Source organism: Parastagonospora nodorum (genome assembly GCF_000146915.1).
Source record: "Parastagonospora nodorum SN15 chromosome Unknown scaffold_1, whole genome shotgun sequence".
Taxonomy (NCBI): Eukaryota; Fungi; Ascomycota; class Dothideomycetes; order Pleosporales; family Phaeosphaeriaceae; genus Parastagonospora; species Parastagonospora nodorum.
Genome location: NW_001884549.1, coordinates 614,954 through 637,201, shown reverse-complemented (window position 1 = coordinate 637,201; position 22,248 = coordinate 614,954). Strand labels below are relative to the sequence as shown.

General features: G+C 51.8%; 9 protein-coding genes across 9 annotated transcripts; 5 read left to right on the top strand and 4 right to left on the bottom strand.

Moving 5' to 3' along the window:
- Nucleotides 1-1,011: 1,011 nt before the first annotated feature.
- Nucleotides 1,012-2,331, top strand: SNOG_00264 (hypothetical protein; the record flags this gene model as incomplete). Its single annotated transcript, XM_001790903.1, has 6 exons — nt 1,012-1,133; nt 1,186-1,361; nt 1,431-1,660; nt 1,724-1,838; nt 1,888-2,255; nt 2,296-2,331. 6 exons carry the CDS (start codon nt 1,012-1,014, stop codon nt 2,329-2,331), a joined length of 1,047 nt encoding a protein of 348 aa, XP_001790955.1.
- A 291-nt stretch (nt 2,332-2,622) lies between these two features.
- On the bottom strand, nt 2,623-4,816 carry SNOG_00263 (hypothetical protein; the record flags this gene model as incomplete). The annotated part of the gene is made up of 2 exons (XM_001790902.1): nt 2,623-4,488; nt 4,538-4,816. The coding sequence occupies 2 exons, from the start codon at nt 4,814-4,816 to the stop codon at nt 2,623-2,625; spliced, it is 2,145 nt and encodes a 714-aa protein (XP_001790954.1).
- Nucleotides 4,817-7,117: 2,301 nt separating this feature from the next.
- SNOG_00262 (hypothetical protein) lies at nt 7,118-8,900 on the top strand (the record flags this gene model as incomplete). Its single annotated transcript, XM_001790901.1, has 4 exons — nt 7,118-7,268; nt 7,321-7,367; nt 7,657-8,052; nt 8,100-8,900. 4 exons carry the CDS (start codon nt 7,118-7,120, stop codon nt 8,898-8,900), a joined length of 1,395 nt encoding a protein of 464 aa, XP_001790953.1.
- Nucleotides 8,901-10,285: 1,385 nt separating this feature from the next.
- SNOG_00261 (hypothetical protein) lies at nt 10,286-11,437 on the top strand (the record flags this gene model as incomplete). The annotated part of the gene is made up of 3 exons (XM_001790900.1): nt 10,286-10,639; nt 10,690-10,844; nt 10,942-11,437. The coding sequence occupies 3 exons, from the start codon at nt 10,286-10,288 to the stop codon at nt 11,435-11,437; spliced, it is 1,005 nt and encodes a 334-aa protein (XP_001790952.1).
- A 317-nt stretch (nt 11,438-11,754) lies between these two features.
- On the top strand, nt 11,755-12,028 carry SNOG_00260 (hypothetical protein; the record flags this gene model as incomplete). The annotated part of the gene is made up of 2 exons (XM_001790899.1): nt 11,755-11,845; nt 11,910-12,028. 2 exons carry the CDS (start codon nt 11,755-11,757, stop codon nt 12,026-12,028), a joined length of 210 nt encoding a protein of 69 aa, XP_001790951.1.
- Nucleotides 12,029-13,097: 1,069 nt separating this feature from the next.
- On the top strand, nt 13,098-13,915 carry SNOG_00259 (hypothetical protein; the record flags this gene model as incomplete). The annotated part of the gene is made up of 2 exons (XM_001790898.1): nt 13,098-13,128; nt 13,197-13,915. 2 exons carry the CDS (start codon nt 13,098-13,100, stop codon nt 13,913-13,915), a joined length of 750 nt encoding a protein of 249 aa, XP_001790950.1.
- A 448-nt stretch (nt 13,916-14,363) lies between these two features.
- Nucleotides 14,364-16,222, bottom strand: SNOG_00258 (hypothetical protein; the record flags this gene model as incomplete). The annotated part of the gene is made up of 3 exons (XM_001790897.1): nt 14,364-15,158; nt 15,329-15,685; nt 16,145-16,222. 3 exons carry the CDS (start codon nt 16,220-16,222, stop codon nt 14,364-14,366), a joined length of 1,230 nt encoding a protein of 409 aa, XP_001790949.1.
- Nucleotides 16,223-17,949: 1,727 nt separating this feature from the next.
- Nucleotides 17,950-19,212, bottom strand: SNOG_00257 (hypothetical protein; the record flags this gene model as incomplete). Its single annotated transcript, XM_001790896.1, has 3 exons — nt 17,950-18,174; nt 18,222-18,581; nt 18,637-19,212. The coding sequence occupies 3 exons, from the start codon at nt 19,210-19,212 to the stop codon at nt 17,950-17,952; spliced, it is 1,161 nt and encodes a 386-aa protein (XP_001790948.1).
- A 2,023-nt stretch (nt 19,213-21,235) lies between these two features.
- SNOG_00256 (hypothetical protein) lies at nt 21,236-22,208 on the bottom strand (the record flags this gene model as incomplete). Its single annotated transcript, XM_001790895.1, has 6 exons — nt 21,236-21,278; nt 21,332-21,508; nt 21,557-21,705; nt 21,755-21,827; nt 21,877-22,032; nt 22,078-22,208. The coding sequence occupies 6 exons, from the start codon at nt 22,206-22,208 to the stop codon at nt 21,236-21,238; spliced, it is 729 nt and encodes a 242-aa protein (XP_001790947.1).
- Nucleotides 22,209-22,248: the final 40 nt, after the last annotated feature.

Genomic DNA, 22,248 nt, shown 5'->3' with positions numbered 1-22,248 from the left:
AAAGCAAAACATGGTGAAATTCTAGAACGACTCGGATCTGGTACGCGGAATCGCCTCAACTGATAGCTGATCACCATTGCTGACGCTAGCTGAAAGATCTGATTATTGACCGGTCTGATCTTGATCAAGCTGCGATTGATATATACGCTGCCATTCCAGCACCCATAAGGTTTGCGTTCGATACGGTGGGAGTCGAGACTGCAACATGGTGTCAAGGACTTCTAGCAGATGGCCACGACTATAATGCAACAGTCAAGCCTGGAGAGCATATAGACAGCAGATGGTCTGGTACGTCGCCCGCACATCTCGTTTGCTTGGTGGGCTCCCCGAAAGAACGTGTCCCAGGCGTTCGAACTCACCAAGTACCGATCAAATTATTTCACGCAAACAGGGATATTGGCCACGTGTTGAGTAATTGGCTCTCGATACTTCTCGGAAATGGGAGACTCAAGTTGCCAGAAACCGTGTATGAGGATGGCGGATTGGCGGCGATCGGCCCGAGTCTTGATAGAATTAGAAGCGGAGAACTCAGTGGAAGACGGCTGGTAGTTCGGTTAGGCATTAATTAGCCTAGCGAGACATAATAAAGCCTTTTACACAAATCATGTTATGGCGAATATCAGGAGGTGGCCCGACTCCAGAGTTGTCGTCACTATCAAGGTACTTCACACGCTACACCACGGTCTAGTGTGGCTGTTCGGTAACAACCGAATGGGGATTTTAGGCGAGTTTATCGGCGTGTAGATCTTGCACTATCAAATTGTAGTTCATGTCAATCGTAAGGTCCGATGTGCGTCAACCCCGCACATCCCACGCGTGGTTGCAGAGCACGCAATTCACGCTTACAATGTGCACATCTGGTCCACGACTGTGGCCTGTCACCATCTCACGCCATCTCGTTGTGACATTCGGCATTCCATGATATCTAACATACAAAATGCCACCGCGCAAGAGACAAAAGACAGGTAGATACCAGATTAGCACAATACTTTAATGGTGTGACTGATCGCTATGGCAGAAACTAAGAGCAATGGTGCTGATAGCACCAATGGACACACCAATGGAGCAACAGACGGCTACACACCTACAAAGCAGTTGGACTTGAATCAAGACCCCGATCGTGTACTATTCGCGTAAGTTGCATATCCTCAGGAAAATTCTACATAATTTGACGTCGATATTTAGATATTGGGTTCCAAATGTTTCTGGTGGCCTAGTGGTCTCAAAGATACCACAAAAGACTAAATGGGACTTGCAATCTAATGTGCGCTATGCAAAAACAGCCGAAGAATATGGATTTGAGTATGCTCTCACTCAGATCCGTTTCACAGCATCGTATGGCGCTGTGCACCAGCACGAAAGTGTGTCATTGTCTCAGGCACTCTTACATAGTACAGAGCGCCTCAAACTCATTGCCGCCATACTTCCAGGCCCATGGAACCCGACAGTTGCAGCAAAGCAGATCGCCAGCATTGACAACTACACCAACGGGCGAATTGCTGTTAACATTGTATCTGGCTGGAACAAGAGTGAATTCCAGAGCATCGGGCAATGGTGGCTCGAGCACAGCGAGCGTTACAGACGCTCGAACGAGTTCATTCGCGCACTTAAGGGAATTTGGACAGCGGGCGAAGAGGGCTTTACGTTTGGTGGTGACTTCGTAAGTGATGCCTAGTCACGATTAGCGCATGAGACAAATGCTGACATGGTACGCCAAACGCAGTACCAGTTCAAAAACTACGTGCTGTCCCCTAAACCGCTCCAGAAGCCCCATCCTGAGATTTTCCAGGGCGGAAACAGCGATGATGCTAGGGTCAACGGTTCCGAAGTCAGCGACTGTCAGTCAATATTTTTACAACATCTGCAAGCACTGCTAAAACTATCTAGGGTACTTCATGAATGGAAATGACCTGGATGGGTTCCGCGAGCAAATTGCTGACGTCAAAGAGCGCGCGCGAAAAGTTGGACGCGAAGATCAAGTTCGATTCGCTGTGAATGGGTTCGTCATTATCCGCGAAACGGAAGAAGAAGCTATCCGCGTCCTGCAAGAGATCCAAGGCAAAGCTGATATAGAAGCTGTCACAGCTTTGCGTGACGCAGTGCAGGAAGCTGGTGCTAGCACCAGTAATAAGAAGGGCATGTGGGCAAACAGCAACCTAGAAGATTTGGTGCAGTACAACGATGGATTCAAGACGAAACTCATTGGCACAAAGGAGCAAATTGCGGATCGCATTCTGTTGTTGAAGAGCTTGGGAGTGAGTCTAGTGCTGACTGCTCACTTGCACTATGACGAAGACATCGAACGATTTGGTAAGGAGGTCTTGCCTTTAGTAAGAGAGCTAGAAGCTACAGGAAGAGGCAAGGACGCAGAGGATGAGATCAGACGCACGGGCGATATCTATCGCAAAGCCTAGCTATGAATGATGACTCTTGTTTCGCCAGCCAAGATGGTGAAAAGTTAAATGGCCCCTTGAAAAGCTATTGATGTCAGTATATATTTACAGATCTCCCAATAGGCTATTGATATACGTCACTTGCTATTGTACATGGCTTGCAAAAAGCTGCATTATGTACTATCAATTAGATATATATACGACACTAATGAAATTGCTTCTGGGCAGCTTATACAGGGCTCGTCTGGTTGGCTGCGCAAGCTCCACTTTGTGTTCCACACCTGAGGTGTAGGTTGCTAGAGCTATCTCCGATCCAAACACCATAGTCTCCGCCCAGATTGGGGATGATCCAGTCTTGGCTGACTACGTCCCAAACACTGAGATCTTTCCTCGTAACCCTTAGCGATAATGTTTGAGTCGCACCAGGCGCGAGCTCGTCCGATTTCTCAAAGTCACGGAGCTGGATGATTGGTGTGTCGAAGTTTGACGTAGGGAACTGCACGTAGAGTTGTGCGACCGCTCTGCCGGCACGGCCTCCAGTGTTGGTGACAGTCACAGACACGTCGTATGCGACGTCAAAAAGAGCTGGGTTACCACCTTCTTTACCGCCTGCCTTGGGTCCAGGCTTCTGCACATTGGAGTAGCCAGTTGGGTAGGGGTATGTGCTAGGCGACTTTCCAATTTCGGCAGCCTTGTCGGCATCATTCTTGTCGAGCCAAGAGTAAATATAGCGCCAGATACGGTTGAAATTGTCCGGCCAGTAAACCTCCGAAGCTGGAGGGATAGTAGTGGAGTAAGCAGGCGTCGCGCCCTTGACAGGACGGGTAGGAGGTGCGCTGCTGAGAGGCGTAACGGTGCTGATGGTAGCGTCAGAGAAAGAAAAACTTGTGTAACTGAGGCCGTGACCGAAAGCATAACGAGGAGTAATTCCCTGCTTATGGAAGTGCCTGTAGTCGATGTATAGACCCTCCGTGAAGGTATCCTGCGGCTGGCCAATCTGGTAGCCGGTCAGCTTTACAGACTCGCCGTAGTCATTTTCAGTCTTGGCTACTGTGTAAGGCAAGTGACCAGAAGGAGAAACATCTCCATAGAGGACTTCCATTAGGGAAGCTCCGGCTTCCTGTCCAGGGAGATGAGCAAAGAGCACCGACTTAACGGAAGGTAGGTCGTGCCATTCCTCCATGAGCACGGGACCGACAGTATGAACGACTACCACGACATTTGCGTATTTCGCAGCGACATCTTTGATGAGCCTGTCGCCGTTGTGCCAAAGGTTGAGATTAGCAGACGTACGGTCACCCGGGTTGTTCTCAACAGTGATGTAGTTCTCTCCGGCGTCGGCAGTCACGAAGACAACAGCAATGTCGTTCGGAGACGGATTGGAGTTGGATGGGAAAGAATCGGTGTTGAAGAATTGGTGAGTCGCACCACGGCTCTTGAAACCATCAATTGGGGAGTCCATGTAAGGATAGCGAGCAGATCCGCTGCCCCAGCCCATGCCGAGGGTGCCCTTGTTGCAACCCTGGTCAGCGCAAGAGTTGATGCCATCGGGGTTCTTCTCGGCATCAGTGCCAAAAACCTTCAGTGTTGAGTTGCGAGACAGAGGAAGAAGGTTGTCGTCATTCTTGAGCAGTGTAATGGCATCTCGGGCAATTTCGCGCGCAACCTCTGCGTGGTTGCCTTGTACATCTACAAACTCGTTTACAATTCCCGTTGGTCCAAATAGAGCACCTGGATAAAGTGGACCTTCAGCGTTTTGGGTGTTGGCATCAAAGTTGGGGCGGGGATAGTTCTGATCCTGGCCCATCTTGTAGTAAGCTGCAAGAATCCGAGTGACCGAGTCGTCGAGACGATCCACAGGGACTGAGCCGTTGAGGATGGCGCGGCTGTACTCGTACATCCAAGGGGAATTTCCGAATACAAGTGGCACCTGGTTAATATCTCCCGGCATGGACATGTCCAAACCAGCTAGTGCGGATGGAACACCCGAGATCTGAGCAAGCCAATCAGACATGACGAAGCCCTGGAAACCGAGCTCATCTTTAAGCAGACCATTGATCAGGTAGCTGTTCTGCGCGCAGGCAGAGCCGTTGACCTAGTGTACTGTCAGCCACAATTCATCTGTCCTTTCGCGTTGCACTTACTGCATTGTACCCGATCATGACTGATCCTACACCAGACCGTACGCCTTCGGCGAATGGCCACAGATAGAGCTCGTGCATAGTTCTGTCGTCCAAATTCGACGAGATCCCTGGCTTCACCAAGCTGTACATACGGTATTGCTCTTGTTCGTTGGCAATCAAATGTTTGATCGTCGCAACTACACCGACAGATTGGACGCCCTCGATAGTCAATGCTCCCCCGAAAGCCTGCAGGACGGGATCAGAGCCAAAGCCTTCCCAATCTAGATGTCTGTTAAGCATATTTTGTTACGAGGGAAGTATGGTTAACTTACTCCTTCCACCTCGAGGTTTCCTACCAAGAGCTCCAACACTTGGACCAAGATGAATGTTCACCCCTTTACCTCTGAATTCCTCGCCAATAGCCACGCCACGGCGGTGCATCAGATCTTTCGACCATGTGCTACCAACAGTGATGCCGGCGGGGAAAGCCGTATTATGATCAGTGTTGCGAACACCTAAAGGCCCATCCTGCAAGCTGTCGCGTATCATCCGTCAGTTCAATGTCATGCGACTCAAGGACGTAAGGGCACCAAGTACCAGAGTTGCGGGATACCAAGCCTCAGCACGCTACCAGTATTCCCTACACAACGTCCCATGAAGATACCGCTTCCTGCAGTAATGTTCGTCTTCTCCGCTAGTGTCATGTTCGACACCAGTAGGGTTGCTTTACGGTAGCTCTCCTCCCATTCACCGACCCAGCCTCCATGGGGACCTTGTGAGAAGTCAACACGCGTTCATTTTCCTAGTGATCTCGTGCGCAACATTACAACGTGAAGCTTACTGGGATAGTATGGCTCTGCGACATAGCCAGCGGGTACCGGGTCACGTCTCTCAATAGCTGCTCCAGAGACAATGGAAGAGAGACCGACGATTATAGTAGAACGCATGATGAAAAGATTGACTGGACAGTAAAGAGTGACTATGGTGGTACCAGGCAACGAAGCGCGCCTTAGTCCTGCCACGAAGGGAAAATGCTCTGATCATATACCTGTTCCTAGATGCGCCATGCCTTATGCCTTGCCACCCCGCATTTCCACTTCTGATGTCGAAAACAAGGCTGTCATGAAGATCACCTTCTTACCAAGATCCACCCGACGCTATTCCTACTTAGTCGTTACATCGATAGACATATGCACGAGTTCCTTGCTAGATGCAGCAATTGAGCCGAAGAGTGGGTGAATGGGCGCAACAGGAGAAGACAGGGTATATCCAGGACCGGGCGTCAGGTGCAGCGAGCAAACATCCAGGCACCATCAGCACTGGAGAAACCCATGAGGGATGCCAGTACTGTTCGAACTCTATTGTGCAACATCGTTCGATGAGACAAATACAAACGCAGCTGTAAAACTGACATTGGGGATGTAGCCTAAGGGAACACAGATTCTTAGCAGATACCGTTGCTGCACGTTTGCGGTACCCTACCGCAGCTGATAGATTTGACCACGGCAAAACATCCGGAATAGTGAGGTGCACCGAGGATGGCGGACTTTTTCAATGTATTCTCTATGCAGGAAAACACGCCTTCACAGGCTCGGCGTGCTTTGAAAGTCTTCGCGTTCGCATTTTGAGCAGCACCTGACTGTGAGAACGCAATTTTGGGGCAGCAATGCAGACGGTTGGGGATGAGTCGCGACGGGAGTGCATAAAGGGAATATCCAAGACAGTTAGCGTAGCTCGGTTGCACTAGCGTTGTCCGTTCTTCAACGTGGTTCCCCCTTTCATGCTCTCGACACCGAACACACTTCTACGGAAGCTTCGGAATGTTATGATCTCATACCTGATTTATGGCCGGGATGTTGTAGGTGCATTATTGCAATCGGCATTGCCCCGAACGCTAAGTCCTCGACCCGACGAAACAATGCACAAACAACCTCGGACCTACTGGTCCGCTCCCATAAATGCACGCTCCGCCGTGGTGGGACCCGTACGAGTCACAGCAAAGCGCCAGCTTATTTTGGGCGCAGCACGACGCAACGTTCGCATATGCCTTCATTTATAGTACACACAGAAGAGACTTGGGAAGATTGGACTCGAAAGGCTGTTTGGACGGGACGGAGAAAAGCCTCATGAAAATGCACATGCAAACGAAGGGCGGTATCTTCTTATCTCCAGACGCCATCGATGGGCATACTTTTGACAATTTCGGGAATGCCAAGACGATTACCGTAACCACGTCGTATTTCCAGCTTCTGTGGCTTGTTTGAGCATCCTGAACAGCTCCACTCCGTCCAATCTTCAACCATGTAAAGCTACAACAGTGCTCGGCCCTCAAAGCTGACCAGCCTGGATAAATGGATCTGCGTGAGTCGTTGCCAGTAGAAATGTGGAGACATGTATTTTCTCTACATGCGTAAAAGCCACCCGGTGCCAGGGTACCTTTCACAAGCCTTCTCCACATCAAATTTGATTGGCCAAAGTGTCCGACCGCGACTCGACCTGCTCGTGCTCGCTTGTATATCTACCAGGAGTAACACTTGCGTGAAGATAGTGCCGCGGAACTTTTCAACTACATTCGTTCGGTTTCCGAGTATTCTCGCGAAGATGTACGCTTCCAATGTCGCTCTCTACTCTTTAATGCCGTTTCTGTCTCTCGTTCAATCAGTCGCAGCCGACACCTGCTCTCAAGTTAACGCACTCAATACTGTAGAGCTCAAGCGTCAACAGTCGATAGAGTATTTCCAAGAACAGCAAAGTATGGACCATCTGCGTGCCACCTAAATACAAACATTCTGACGACACTCCAGACTACTGGTCCACCGGCTGTGGAGCGCTCAAGCCATCATGTATTCTCGTATGTTTTGCAGTGAATGAAATCCGTGTGTGCGATAACATTAACGTCTCCTTGTTCGGTAGTATCCCAAGAGTACCAGCGAAATGGCGAGTATTGTCGAGATACTCAACGAGAATAATGAAACCTTCGCCGTCAAGTCAGGCAAGTCTCCATTCTTTCGTCGATGACGAACATGGACTGACTACCCATTAGGTGGACACAACCCAAATGAGGTATGGCTCTCACACATCCTCCGTGGTGCAGACTACATCTGAGACTTACACTGACCTCGTCCCCTCTCGACGTGCAGGGCTTTGCCTCCATCTCAAAGGGCCCACTAATCTCGACGAAAGAACTCAATGAAGTCACTTTTCATCCTGAGTCTATGACTGTGACGGTCGGGCCAGGGAACGATTGGCAAGACGTGCATAAGGCTCTCGAAGGCACCAACGTCACTGTTGTTGGCGGACGTATCGGCGAAGTCGGTGTTGGTGGATACGTTCTCGGTGGCGGCCTCAGTTTCCTCTCTACACAGTATGGTTGGGCTGCAAACAACATCGTCAGCTTCGAAGTTGTCCTTGCCAACGCTACCGTTGTCACCGCCTCCAACTCGAGCCACACCGAGCTTTACCGGGCACTGAAAGGAGGCGGCAACAACTACGGAATCATAACTTCGTACGAAATGGTTGCACATCCAATGGGCGAGGTCAGTATATTGATCGTGTCTTTGGAATTCGACTGACAAAATAGCAGATCTGGGGCGGAAACCTCGTCTTTACCGCCGACAAGACGGACCAGTTGCTTTCCGCAGTCCGAAACTTTACAGATGACTACCCTGACGAGAAGGCGGCTATCATCATGACCGCCGAGCTAACTGCACTCGGTGCGGTTGATATTTGGGTCATGTTCCTATTCTATGATGGTCCTAAGCCACCTGCTGGCGTCTTCGACATCTTCACCGATATCAAGCCGCTCACGAACGACTGCAAGACGCGTTCTTACTACGATTTGCTTACCCATAACAACTTCGGGGTGATCAAGGGATCTATCTATACCATAACTACGGAGACTATGCCTGTGCCATCTGTTGAGAATGGTGCAGAGGTCATGGGAGCCATCCACACCAACTGGAAGAAGACTACGAGAGACATCCTCGGGGTTGCCGGTATAATCGGCTCGATTGCTTACCAACCCATTCCTAAGATCCTGGCACGTAAAGCTCGTGAAATGGGTGGGGATCTCCTCGACCTGGATGACGACGTCAATCGCATCATTATGGAATTCAACCTCTCATACTGGTTCGATATCGACGATCATACTGTCGATGAAGCCACAGGACAGCTACACTGGGGCAGTCGTAACCTCATTACCGACTTCCAGAAGAGCGGCAAGCTCCCTGATGCATACCTACCTCTGTTCATGAACGACGCCTACTTTAGACAGGATTACTTCGCACGTCTAAGAGGTAGTTCGCTGTCGTTGGCACGAAGTGCAAGGGATCTTTATGATCCAGAGGGATTCTTCCGCACCCACACCAAAGGCTGGAGGATGTGAGGGTCTAAGGGTCACGTGATCAAATCGCGCCGTCCGCCTGAGTAGGACAACTAGCGCCACTTCCATTCAACAGCAAACAGCCCTTTCTTCGAGTAGTACCTTTCATAATACAGACGAGGTCGTTCACCACTTCATCCATCTTTGATCGTGATCTCTGGTATCCATGCCTTTATCGATTATGCAGGTGACTTTTCGGTAGCCGAGAGCTGCGGCTCGATACCTGCAGCAGCCGCTGAAAGCACAGCCTAGTTACTGTACAACCATCTTGCGCGCAAGAATAGCAGCGCGAGATCTTTGCACTGTGCTGCCATGGCATCGGTCGTAGCCGTCATCGTACGAGACTGGCTGAATTCTGGATGGGTGCGCAGTGCTGGTGAGGCTTTTCCGTTTCAACGGATTGACACTGCACTTCAGTGGCACAGAACTGGAGTTCGTTCACGAGGCACATCCCGTAGGCGCTCACTGTCACAGACGCGCGATCTCCTCACGATGAAACACAAACTCCACAGGGCCAGCGTATCGCGGCCAGCTGGCCATATGGCCTATCGCACGACGGGTCTTTCCTTTCAACGATCTGTCTTGATGCACAGGCCATCAGATCGCAATCGTGTGCGTGGACTTGCGAATTCTTCATTTGGCGGCCACGTGCTGACAGCATCTTCATCATGCACCAACTCCACTCCGCCATCTGCAGGTTCCCGCAGTGCTCAGCCATGAATGTATTGATGACTACAGCACTTCTCAGTGAGCAGCGATGCGTCTCTGCCCTTTGGTCGCTTGGGTGTTAATTTGGTCTAACCAATGATGGGTGGCCAAGAACTAAGCTTAGTGCTTATTAGCCGCCCGGAAGCGCCTGTTTGAGGTCTGTCTTTCTAAAATAGTGGACGAACCGCTTGACATCCTTGCTCTGTTGGCCTCAGCCCACCTTTCTCAAGGCGCTTGGGCTATGGTCGACTCCCCTCCATCTTAGTTGTACATACCCTTTTGGGATGTAGCAGATCAATCCGGCGTGTACAGAAACGTATCTCAGTTTCAGCAATTGCTGCCGAGTGGCCGGCCTATGCGGTCTTTGTTTGGTGAGAGGCTCAGTTGCGGCTCCATCTCTATGTATAAAGCCCGTCGCCAGATTTATGGTCACTCTTTAGAAACCCCCCACTACAGGTACGAACACCAATTCCTTCGTTTTCTTCCCGAGAATATCTCCTAGCCTTCGTTTCCTGTCTAACATTTTTGTTCTCCTGCTCCAGTCCTACCCTAATCATAATTCGCATTTCGGTGGCTTTCCCCAGTCTGCTCTCACTAGTTGCCGCATTTCCTCAGATCGCTTCTCCTCTACTCTGTCTCGCGTCCTCTCCTCTTTCAAGTCTCGTCTCTATATGATCAATATGCCTAAAGTTGATAAGGCCCCAACGACACATCGAGCCTCCGTCTCAACAGCTTCCGCGGCGGGCGGAGGAACACGGAGTTCCTCATGGTCTGCTAAAGATGACGAAACCCTGATCCAAGCCCGCGCCCAAGGACTCAACTGGAATCACGCATCGTCGCCAAAGCACTTCCCACAGAAATCAGCAAATGCCTGCCGTAAGAGACACGAAAGATTGATGGAGCGACAGAATGCAGAGCAGTGGGATGGAGTCAAGCTGGGTGATCTTGCGCAAGCATATATGGCTGTGCGCCGTGAGATGTGGAGCATCCTCGCTGCTCGCGTTGGCGAAAAGTGGATGCTCGTCGAGCAAAAGGTACGTCCAATAGTCTCATACTATTTAGCTTACATACTCACTTCGCGCAGTGCTTGGAGAAGGGTTTCAAGAACTTGAGTCAGGCCGCTCGGTCTGCAGAGAAGAAACAAATCGATGGTACCTACCACGACGTCGAAGACAGCGGTATAGGCATTTCTGACCTCGAAGAAGAGTCGAGCCCAACGGACATGCTGCCTGCTGGTATGTCCGAAGCTCATTTCTCGCAATACACAGGTGCATACCCCTCGCAACAGCAGCGGGTACCAAGCATTCAGTCCATGATACACCCTCAACATCCCCAGTATCATCAGCAGGCGGTGCAATACATGCCACATCAGCTGGTCCATCCCCATCAACACGCGCATCAGCATCAGCATCAACATCAACATCAACAACCGCATCCGCATCCGCATCAGCTTCAGCAATAAGCGTCGTCCACCTTTTCCCTGGCCTCCTTTCGACTTCTCCTGCATTCTTATCTCCTTGCCACGATCTTTACGACATCCTATGCCACCACGACGGCGTTCAACACAATCTCTGTACCACCACCAGTCGAGCACCGACCAACTTGATACCACTTTTTTTATTCGCGTCTTTCATTTCAGCCTTTTTTTTTCTCTTTTCGTTCTCGGTAGAGGAGAGTCTGTAGAGATCATTGTTTCTTTTTCTTCTGGGATCACCCTGCATGCGCGGCGTTGGATTGTAATCAGAGCGAGGGACCAATTGGACATTCGCTTGATTTCGAGAGTGGCGCCTTACAAGAGCAAGGAGAGCACATGGCAATGGCGCGGTGCATAAGGAGTATAACTTCTGTTATTGGTTGCGTAGATTCCCTTGGTTGAACTTTTCTTTGTCAATCTTATTTCATTTCTATACTCCATCAGTAGTTTAACGAGACCTGCGAGTGCTGTGCTAACTAGAAGACAAAAGCTTCACAATTAGGTATGTCTTTACATACGCTTGCACAAAGTTATGAAGCTTCCTGATGCCCTCTAAAAGACGCCGTAAACAACGCCGTAGACATGCCTTATGGCTAATTGATCGCGCCTTCTATGTACATATTACGTTTCTAGCCACTTTACAGAAAGCCTTGCTGTTGAATCGCAGCGGCAAAGATGCAACACACATACTACAAATGCAACTACAGAAAATCAATCGATTCGAAACTCGCTCAGGCAGACGTCGAGACTGCAAGAGAGAATGAATGTGATGTACGGATAGCATCAATGCTCCTTGAAGTGCAAAGGCGATTCTACTACATCTGACCCAGTTGCCAGCGGCATGAACGCAAACCAACATCACATTCGACTACGCCTCAACGTTGACCAGTGGAGGTCTGGACAAGCCGCTGTAAAACAGGCCCATATTACAACCGAGACGGGGCTGTAGAGCAACGGCCACAAAGTCGGTTGACAGGTAGATTCATCAAGCCAACTAGCTGCCGCAAGTACACGCCGTAGGGTGGCCTACGGCTTTTGTGCTGCGAGACAAGGCACTTGCGGCAGTGCCAGTACCTTGCAGAGCTGACCCCAAACATGGCCGTACCCCGCGCCCCGGTTGCACGAGGCATGACTACCTCACGTTCACAAAAGCCATTCGTGCGCGGTTGCCGTTGTGCAAAGGTGCCCTGGTGGTCAGCACAGCCTCTGAAGCAGGCACTCAGCCCTTCTCGAAACCTTTTGGAAGCATCGTCTTCCCAATGCGACCATTTTCAATATTACGGTAGGGGATTTTCTGGCCCCAAAAATAACTCGGTCCTCGAAGTCTGAGGTGCAGCGGATCGTTGATGACCCGTCCTGCACGTTTGGCACGCGACTGGAGATTCGTAGCCGTCTGATCTAAGACGGGCACGTTCCCTCCCCCACCACTCACGACAGAGCCGCGCTAAATTCCGCCTTGCATTGCATCAATGACATAACCACCCGCAAAAGTAGCCGCTAGGTCTGGCCCCCAAACCTCATGAACCCTTGCGCGACATGCGGCACTATAGGATGGAAGCAAAGCCTATTCGGATTCTGCGAGTCGAGCAATGCCCCTCCTGCGTGTTCCGTATACTGATCCCCTACCTCTGCCTAAGATAATCCCCGCCAGCGCGAACTCGACGAGTGGTGCGATTGCAGCGCTTTTGGAGTTTTTGGCTCCGAGTCTGCCCAGGTCCACGGTGCCGCTGTCGAGTATCTCGAGCAAGCTTACCACGTCGGCGAGGGGCGTCAGCCAGAATGGAAAGACGTTGCTGCTCACTGGCGCGGGCATATCGGTAGCATCGGGTCTGGCAGACTATCGAGGAAAGAACGGGACGTATACGCTGAATAAGACGTACAAGCCAATCTACTTCAATGAATTCTGCGAGAGCCACGAGGCGCGCAAGAGATACTGGGCCCGGAGTTTCCTGGGCTGGACGAATCTAGAAAGAGCACGGCCGAACAATGCACATCGCGCGTGTGGAGACTTGGGCAGGATGGGCGTGGTGGGGAGCGTGATTACACAGAGTGCGCATGTCCCAACCACTCTGACAACAATCAAAGAATCATGCAAAGCTAATCCCACACACCTCCAGACGTCGACTCGTTCCACCCGACCGCGCACCCTCCCCTCCCCACTATCGAACTCCACGGCTACCTCCGCTCCCTCGTCTGCCTCACCTGCCACAACGAATACCCGCGCCGCACCTTCCAGGCCCAACTCGCCCGCCTGAACCCCACCTGGGCGTCTTTTCTCGACGAAATGCTCGCCTCGGGCGCCCTCGACACGGAGAACCCGGCCGAGCGCCGGAAAAAGGGCCTCAAGGCAAATCCCGACGGCGACGTTGATGTTCCCGACGCGCCGTACACGACCTTCAGATACCCCGCATGTCCAACGTGTTTGGCGTCGCCGCCGCGGAAACCCACGGGCGGAGCAGTGCGTATTCAAACGGATGCAGACGGCGCGTGGGATCCGAAGAGCGAGGGCGGCGTGCTCAAGCCCGCGGTCATCATGTTTGGCGAATCAATCCCCGCAGCCACCAAAGTCGCCGCCGAAGAGGCTGTCGATGCCGCGGGCCGCATCCTGGTGGTGGGAAGTAGTCTGGCGACGTATTCGGCGTGGAGACTGGTGAAGAGGGCGAAGGAGCGGCAGATGCCGATTGGCATATTGAACATGGGTGGCGCGAGGGGCGAGGAGAGTTTCTTTAGTGATGCGCCCGAGGGGAATATGGGTCGCGAGGCATTGCGCATCAGTGAGAATGCGGAACAGGTGTTGCCGCAGATTGTGCAGATGCTGGGGGAGATGAAGAGATAGACGTAGATCTGGAGGAGGTTGTACGCTAGAAGGACTGTTGTTGTGCATGCGAACTTCTTGGTGTCCGATTTCAGAGCATCGCTGAAGTAAACATAGAGTCGACTTCGCGCTTGACCATCTCCAACTAGAGACTATTTCCACTGGGCCTGAGTGCCCATCACATAGCATTGTGAAATTTGACTTTGTAATCGTTCAATTTGGTGTATCTAAATGTCGCTATTCCAGGCGATGCAAATGGTTACGCAGTAACTGAAAGGTGAATGTAAGTTTAATGTCAGACGCAGCGAACTCAGCACTGCCATCTGCATCACAAGCACGAAAGCCCACACCCAAAACGCCGGCAGTGAGATCTTGCTCGGGGTTATCTGAAGAAAAGCAAACAAGCCACCCATTGCGCCATCCAATGCGAAAACCCACAGCCGCTCCCTCGACTTCCTTACTTCCACGCTCACGAAAAGTCCTCATCGCGCTCATACACCGCACTCAGCACATTCTCCGGGACTCTGTTCCTCTCCTGTGCCGCACCCAACTTCTCCCGCTCCTGCAGGTACACCTCTAAATTCCGTCCAGGCACCATGCACAGCTCCTGGCTACAGTTCATGCAGATGCGCAGCTGGCACCACGTACAGCACCACTTGCGCTCGCGGTTGTTGAGGTGGCAGATCATGCAGCCCATGGGCTGGAACGTGTTGTTGCTCCAGATGACGTTGCGGTGACTGGTGTAGCACGATAGATGTGAGGGCGTAATTGCTGGGATCAGGACTTCTGGGAGCGGGATCGGGGCGCGGGTTAGAGGGGCGAAGGGTGGGGGCGTAGAGGGTGGTTCAGTGACTGCAGGGTGGGTCTGCTGGATCGGTGATGGCTGGACGGTGACTGCTGGCACGGGGAGAACGGTGGTAGTCTCGGGCTCTTGTGAGGCTGGGGCGGCGCTGGGCGTGGGAGGTGTCGAGCCGCTGGCTGTTGGACTCGCCCCACAGAGATCGGCGGATGATGGTCGGATGGGAGAATCATCTTGCGCAGGCGGCGCGGCCACTGACGGAGGTGTGACGATGGGAACGGCAGATTTGGGCTGTTCTTGGATCTGGGGTGCCGCGGCAGATGCTGACGCTGCTTCGAAGCTGAAGGGCCTCCGCTGCTCTGTGGGAGGTGGAAGTGGCGAGACTGGCGATATGGCTTGGTCCTTCAGCTGCTCTGGCTTCAGTGTTGGAGAAGGAGTCCATTCTGGAGTCAGAGTCTCAATAATCTTTGATGGTGGTGGTGGAGCTGGACGATGAGCCTGCGTGATGACTAGTCAGCGAAATGGTCTCGTGATAAGAGTTCAGGCACAGAACGGACGGGTAATCTGACCGTAGTCTTGGTTCTAGAAAACTAGCGGAGGAGAACAGGCGATGGAAAGGGAAGCTGGATCCTCACCTTCAGAAGGCTAAAGCCAGTGCTGCTTTTGCCCCGAACGTGCTTCGGAGACGCCGCTCCTCCTTTGGCGCGCGGGTTGGATGGGAGGCCTATTGCTACTTTCCGAGGCGGTGTAGGTGCTCTATCTTCCTCGGGGGTTGGAGGCATTTGGTTCATTGCTGGCGCATTGCGTTGCTGCTGCACTGCAGGCGCCTTGACATTCTCCTCTTGACCCTTCACGGGGGCTTCGGCATCTACACTCTTCTTCCTTGGTGCAGATGTTGGTGGCAGAGGACCACCTTTTCCGCCTCGAGGTCCAGCACCGAGCTGCGCAAGTCCCACAAACTTCTTCGCAGCTGGCTCCGGGAGCCCTTTCCTCTTCACCGACGATACCGCCTCGACAGTTGCTGGCCGCTCCATTGAAGATCTGTTTTCGCCTGGAGATAGAAATGAATCGCTTCTTGCTAGGTCAGACTGGGATCTGGACTGCTGAAGGCTCAAGGGCTTTCGCTGGACTGCAGATCGTCTTGCGGATTTCTGAGGCGGTGGGGGAGGAGGCGATGGGAGGTCCTCGGGATCACTTTTTGTTGTTGAGATGGGGAAAGTTTGCGCTCGGGCAGGTAACGCTGGAAGTACTGGTGTGGGCGGTACTACAGCTGTAGAACCGTTGCTGACTATGAGGTTCAGAGAAGGAGGCTTCGCATCGCGCGACAAGGACCGGTAAAGAATCTTCTTCCGTGGGCGAGGGCTCTCAGGATCTCTTGGGAAGTTGTTTGGCGCCACAGGCGCGTCTTCAATGACTGCAGTTTGTTAGCAGACCGTTGCCATTTAACATACTATGTCAGTGACTGCTGGCGCTTGCTGCTGTGTAGGAGGGAAGGCTTCACCGAAATATCGAAGCTTTCGAGAGTTCATGGTGAAGACGTAGAGTCGACCAAAGATGGTCGCAACCTGTACTGCAATGCACGCCGACACATGGGAGTTCGTGCTCACCTCTTAACTGGAATTTCATGCTCATTCGTTGCTCGGCGCGCTGAACGGCTGGTAATGGCTTGTTCCTCAAGCTATCTGAACGTGGTGGCGGTGCTGGAAGGTCTTTCTCTGTTGGTACAGGGGATAATGCTGAAGGCCCGTCGCCCCGTCCGAAAGAGTTTCCATATTCGTTCAATAATGCGCTGATGACATCCTGTCGCGAAGAGGGCACTGTAAGCCCATAGCCTTGTTGGGCCATAACGTCGGTCATTTCTGGTATATAAGAATGCGAATTGGTTGTAGGAAATGACGTGGTCGATGTCAAAATTGGACGCGCGGTCGAACGATGGAATGTTGAACGAAAGTGGACGGCTGGTGTTAGAAGAAAAGAGTGTAGAGAAAAGAGCGAATGAGCGACAGTGCCCGGCGAGAATGTAGGAAGGTCCCAGCCCTAAGTGATATCGAACTCGACCAGAAAGTATAATAAGACGATGGAGAAAGAAGGACCTGGAATGAAGCATCCGGCGAAGGTGGGTGTCTCATGTGTCCAAGAGACAACCTGGCTGACAGCCGTCAGGCGAGTCTCGGGCCCTGTTAGTCCATCAAACGCATTAATGTTTGACAGACCAGCCAACGGGCTTGTCACAGCTGCTGAGCAGTTGGAGCTCCGCATGATCCGCATCAAGGCGGGTTACCCATGCACGGATGCATGACGTTGGAGATGACAGGATGTCACTATGCTCCACCAGCACAACACCGTGCAAAGGTTATCGATTAGCGTATCATATAGATGGTAGGATTACTGTGCTTTGCCACTAGATACAAATGCCCTTGAAATGGCCACAATGCGACCGCGGGCTGCTGATTCAGCTCAAGGCGGAGTCGTTCGTGGTACCTATGGCTGAAGCATGAAGTGAGAGGATGCGACGTTCAGGGGTCCATTTCTGTCAAATCAACGACCCCGCCTGCCGAAAAGCTGCACGTGACGTCTATCCTGATGTTTCAGATGGTCTAATTTGCACAACAGTAACACCGAATGGCCCAAGCATTCGCTCGCGTTGCACGGGCGTTGAGTGTTACGGCCACAGATCAGCACTAACATCCTGCTCGAGCTTGAACGCCATATCTATCTATACGCGTGCGTGTGCACCGTGGCCGCGGAACAATCCTGTGCGAGCAAACAATCCGATGACGAGATGATACGGGACCCCCGATGGCGGGTATGGCGCACTCCAACAGATTACCGCGGATTGATTATCGAAGATTGCGTTGGAGTCCGAAGTCCTCAATCGTGCAATAAGAAGGATGTTCTAAGCTTCTGCCATGCAATAAGAGCGCGCAGCAAACAAAGTGGGCGTGAAACAAGTATATATAACTAGTAATTTTTTCATATCTATAATCTATTGCGTACCATCTAGTAAGCAATCCCGGACATCCTTTTAATGCCCAGAAATTTCCGACAGTGTCTGAAAGCCAGTCCGTCTTTAAGAACCTGGACTCAGCCAGCATGAGAGCCGTTGCCTCATCGCTGCGCATGATCCAGTGGGTATCGTTCTGACAAATAAGAAATCCAATCCTTGCGCCATCGCTGATGACCGTCCGACAATTGTCGTCGGTGAAGAGTCGTAAAAGTAAGTAATTACAAGAAGTTTACATATCGGGTCGTTCCATCACTGGAAGAAGTAGAGTATAAACATTAGAACAAGAGTAAGGGTTGGTGTGAGCGATGTGGTCGTTATGGGTGCGGCCGCTTTGAGTGGTGCAGCGGTTACATTCACGAATGATCTCCCGCAGCCTATCGTCAATTGCTGAGAAGCGGCGGCATAGGTCCTGGAGACGGGTTGCGTAGCGTTATTGGCGTACTGTGCAAAAACTGCCATCGCATCTTGGAGACACTGAACCTGTTAGTCACAATATCCTCCCGTAGCTGGGTTCTACTTACAGAATTACAAGTAGGGCGCGAACCAGCAGGAAGCTCTTGTCCTACTGGCAGGTAATAAGAATACGAGTCTGTGGGCGACGATGTGTTGCTGACTGCGTTGGCGAAACAGTAGCTCCCCTCGGTGTCTCTTAAGCAGCTCGCCGAGTATGCAACGGGGTATGCGACCAGTCCATTAAGGGCTTGTATGACCAAAGGCATATCGTTGTCCAGGTCTTGTTTGCATGCTGATGCCATTTGCAACTCTCGCGCAAAACTGTCCATTGTCTGTCTGCATTGTGAAGCATTTACTCCACAGGTCGCGTCTAATGTTTGCGTTATACGAAGGTACGATTTTGATGCATCGAAAAATCCGCTCGAAGTCTGCATGATGTCAGCCGAGGTCCATGGAAATTCGAGGCAAGTCTGGCCAACACACCTGCAAGAGTAAAGAGAAAGGGTGGCATTTCCTGAAGGACGCATCCCCGCGCATCCGTTGAAGAAAGGCTGCGCACGTGTTTGTCAAGTTGTTGGAAAGGCCGGTGTCGAAAGGTTCAGGAATAGTAAAGTCCCCTTTGCCAGCGCTGGGATCCGTGCTGACTGCCCTCCTTGCTGCTTGCTTGCCATCGTGATCATTATGTAGCGGAGGCATGAACGAGGGAGCTGTTGGCGGTGCTTGATGGTCGACGTATAGAGCTGACCCTTTCCAGGCTAGGTCGTCTTCCACGTGGACAGCGAGCAATGCTGGGCGATCGGCATTGGTAGCGGAGACGGTATTAATGAGGGAAGTCCAGAAACAGAAGGCAACGAATATGAGAAGCAAGGCGCGAGATGTTGAACGAGTGTGCGGCGGCCTTGAGGCTGTTAACGAACAGGAGGCGGCTCGGCTGGAGTTTTCGAGTCGCTTGCTGGGCGTTTCTCTGTTCGGCAGGGGAGAGGCCTCATGGTGCGACATCTGGAACCCGTGCACCAGTCGCGGCTCGCAACCGGGTTGCACGAAATTGTTTGGACCCATGATAACGTTTTGATGATTACCAGCGATGCTGTACTATTATTATCCCCGCAGTGCCCCCAAAGCCCTGCACACCATGGCCGTTGGAAGCCGTGGTACTTTGAAATGCGTGTTCCGGTGAACGTTGGACCAGTTGATTGTGGCGGCGACGAGTAACGAAGGGCGGCCGGTTAGAGTTGCAAATACAAGCAGAGCTGCCTGTCAATGTCGATCACAAAACGTCCCCGGGAAGTTTCGCTGTTTTATCACGCTTGGGACCGTCAATCCTTATGTCGAGCTGGAGCGCAAAGTCGAACGCTTGCGGCAACTAAGCCCCTCGCAGGCATATCAATAAAGCCACGCCCCGCCCCCATGGCAGCGAAGTCGATTGTTCGGCTGACAACTCGCATGAAGGTGACTCGGGTAATAGCGGATTCGTCAAAGACTTGCCTCTGGATGGACAAGGCGATAGGGTGGCTTGTACCACGCAATTAAAACTGCGAAGTCGGTAACCTGATTTGGTTTAAGACGGGCCGTGCACAGGGGAGAGCCATTCTGTTCTGGCCCACGGGAGCCCAGCAGGGGAGCCATGCCCGCTCGGCTCGCCCATTCCTGCACGGTATCACTGCTCCATCTGTCTGTTGAGCCTGATCAATATTGAGAACGGCTGGTCGTATCGATCACGGCTTTCGCGGTACGGAGCGCGTTGGCGAAAAGCATGCGGGGATCTCGCAGTGTAACTGACGGCCTGCGTCTGCATAGTTTCGCTGCATAATAACAAAGGCAACGGAATGTAAAGACGGTCCTTCGGTCCCAGCTGACAGGTGGAACCGGCGCCAGCATCAATGGAAGCCACCAAGTGTATTGCCAAGCCTCTGTAGCGGGATCATCTCTGGATTAGACCAGGCCAACTGCGCAACTCGCAGTTTACCACGAGCTCGATGGCTTAACAGAGAAGCAGGTACAATGCCAGCTCATGGATTCTACTACACCACCCAGCGCGTAAACTCGTAAAAAAACGAGCAATCGCCTGGCAAACCACGGCACAGGATACCTCCTGCCTTTCTCCTCGCCATCAGCTGAGTGTGACCCGGGACAGCGTTCATTGGGTCATGGCTATTTGCGCCAAAAGTATGATATTGTGGTCGAAATGCCAACCCACTCCACAGGAGAGGGTCACTCAGTCTAGCTGCGAGGCCACTACTTCTCGCGCAGCTAGTAGGATCCTACAGCTGCGATCACAATTGCATGTGCTCTTCCAACTCTAAACACTCATCTAACCTCAGGCCATTCACATTTCTCAAAATGGAGTTCGTCAGCCGCCACAACAAACCAACACACCGACCGGTTGCTGATGTCCGGCTTCACGACACAAAGCCATGACCATACGCAAGCGAGCTATCAAATCCAACGAGCACGTCTGTTGGCCAATCTCGCGGCTGGCTGGAATATGCCTGGAGGCAGCACAGCATCTGATCGAAACTCTTGCATCACGCCAATTCATGTTCGAGATCTGTACATTTAGTCATCACACAATCGATCGCAGCCGCGAGATGTGCGCTGAAAGCTCCCTGTATATGGCCTGGTCTTTGACCCCGCGTATCCAATATACCGGCAACGCCAGCGGCTTGCAAATCTTGCTAAGATATTAGGTGTCCTTGTCGTTGTGTTGGGGATTGGACACGGCGTGATAGCTGAGGGAAGCTGTTTTTCCCGGCTGAAAAGCCCTGTTCATAGCGACGCTGGCATATAGCTCACTTCCGGTCGATCAAAAAGGATTTGCGAATGTCCGGAAGACGTTGCGATAGCTGGGCGAATGGGCGTTGACATGGAGCAGAAGTAAATTTCTGTGTGACTCAGATCATGTGTATGGTATCTTGCTTTGCATGCCAGCGACGGATGGGGAAGGCGCTGCAGCGACCGCACTCTACCGCCCCAAAGCACCGGTCTAGGCGATGCCCACTCTATTGTTGCTGTCACCTGCAATTGAGGGTTGCACTAACATATATCTCGTAATCGAACCAATACTAAATTCTGCAATGCCCGCTCATGGTATCGCGTCGGAAAGTCCCGAGTTTTCTTTGTGACATCTGCATGGATGTTAACCAAACTCTCCAAGTCGACAAAGAAACGGTTAACTCACGCCTGGAATAGCGGATCCCAGACCGTCACCGCACGTCTGGAGACATAGCCATTCGCGAGAGCCGGTGGCTCGAGAAAGAATTGTTTCTCGGCCGAGCATTCAAGCACACGACCATACAGCGAGTCGTCATCTAGGAAGCGCTCATAGGCACTCACGACATTCGATATGGGTGTCAAGCTGGACAGTGTCAGACCAGGACTTTTAATAAGAAGTTGAGATACACACCACTCTGGCGAAACAGCGTCTACCATTTCCTGCGGGATGATGGACGTCTGAACAATGCCTAGAATCGTCAGCTTCGAGATTGTTTCGCGCTGGACGAGCAGCTTCTTTGACTGACCTGGACATATCGCATTAATGGTAATGTTTTCTTTCTAGTCATCGTCAACCCACGTGCCTCCTCAAGTCCTTTAGTCGTCTTACGTCTTTCAGTATGCGCGCCGTCGCTCGGACAAAGTTCACCACTGCTGCTTTCGCCCCATCGTACTCGGGATATCTGGGGGCAATCAGACGATTCTTAAAGTATATGGATAGTCGCGACTTACGACTCGTGAGGAACAATGGCCGCAACACTGGCTGTCGCCACAATCTTTCCGCCCGGTGCCTTATTCTTTCGCATGAAATGGATTGCTAATTGGGTACCGTACACAACGCCCTTGTAGTCGATATCCGTACATGAAAGATCAGGCTTGGGTGGTATTCTGACCTGTCAGTCATGTGCAACTTCCCACTATGATATGACCTACTTGTCCGAATTGCGATGTTCGAATATGTATATCGAGCTGCACTCATCAACCAACTGCTTCACGTATAGTCCGACCTCCTTACCTCTTATCAACAATCCCAGCGTTCGCACAAAAAGCATCAATTCTCCCATACTGGTTCCAGACCTGCCGAAACGCTTCGGCTTGACTGTC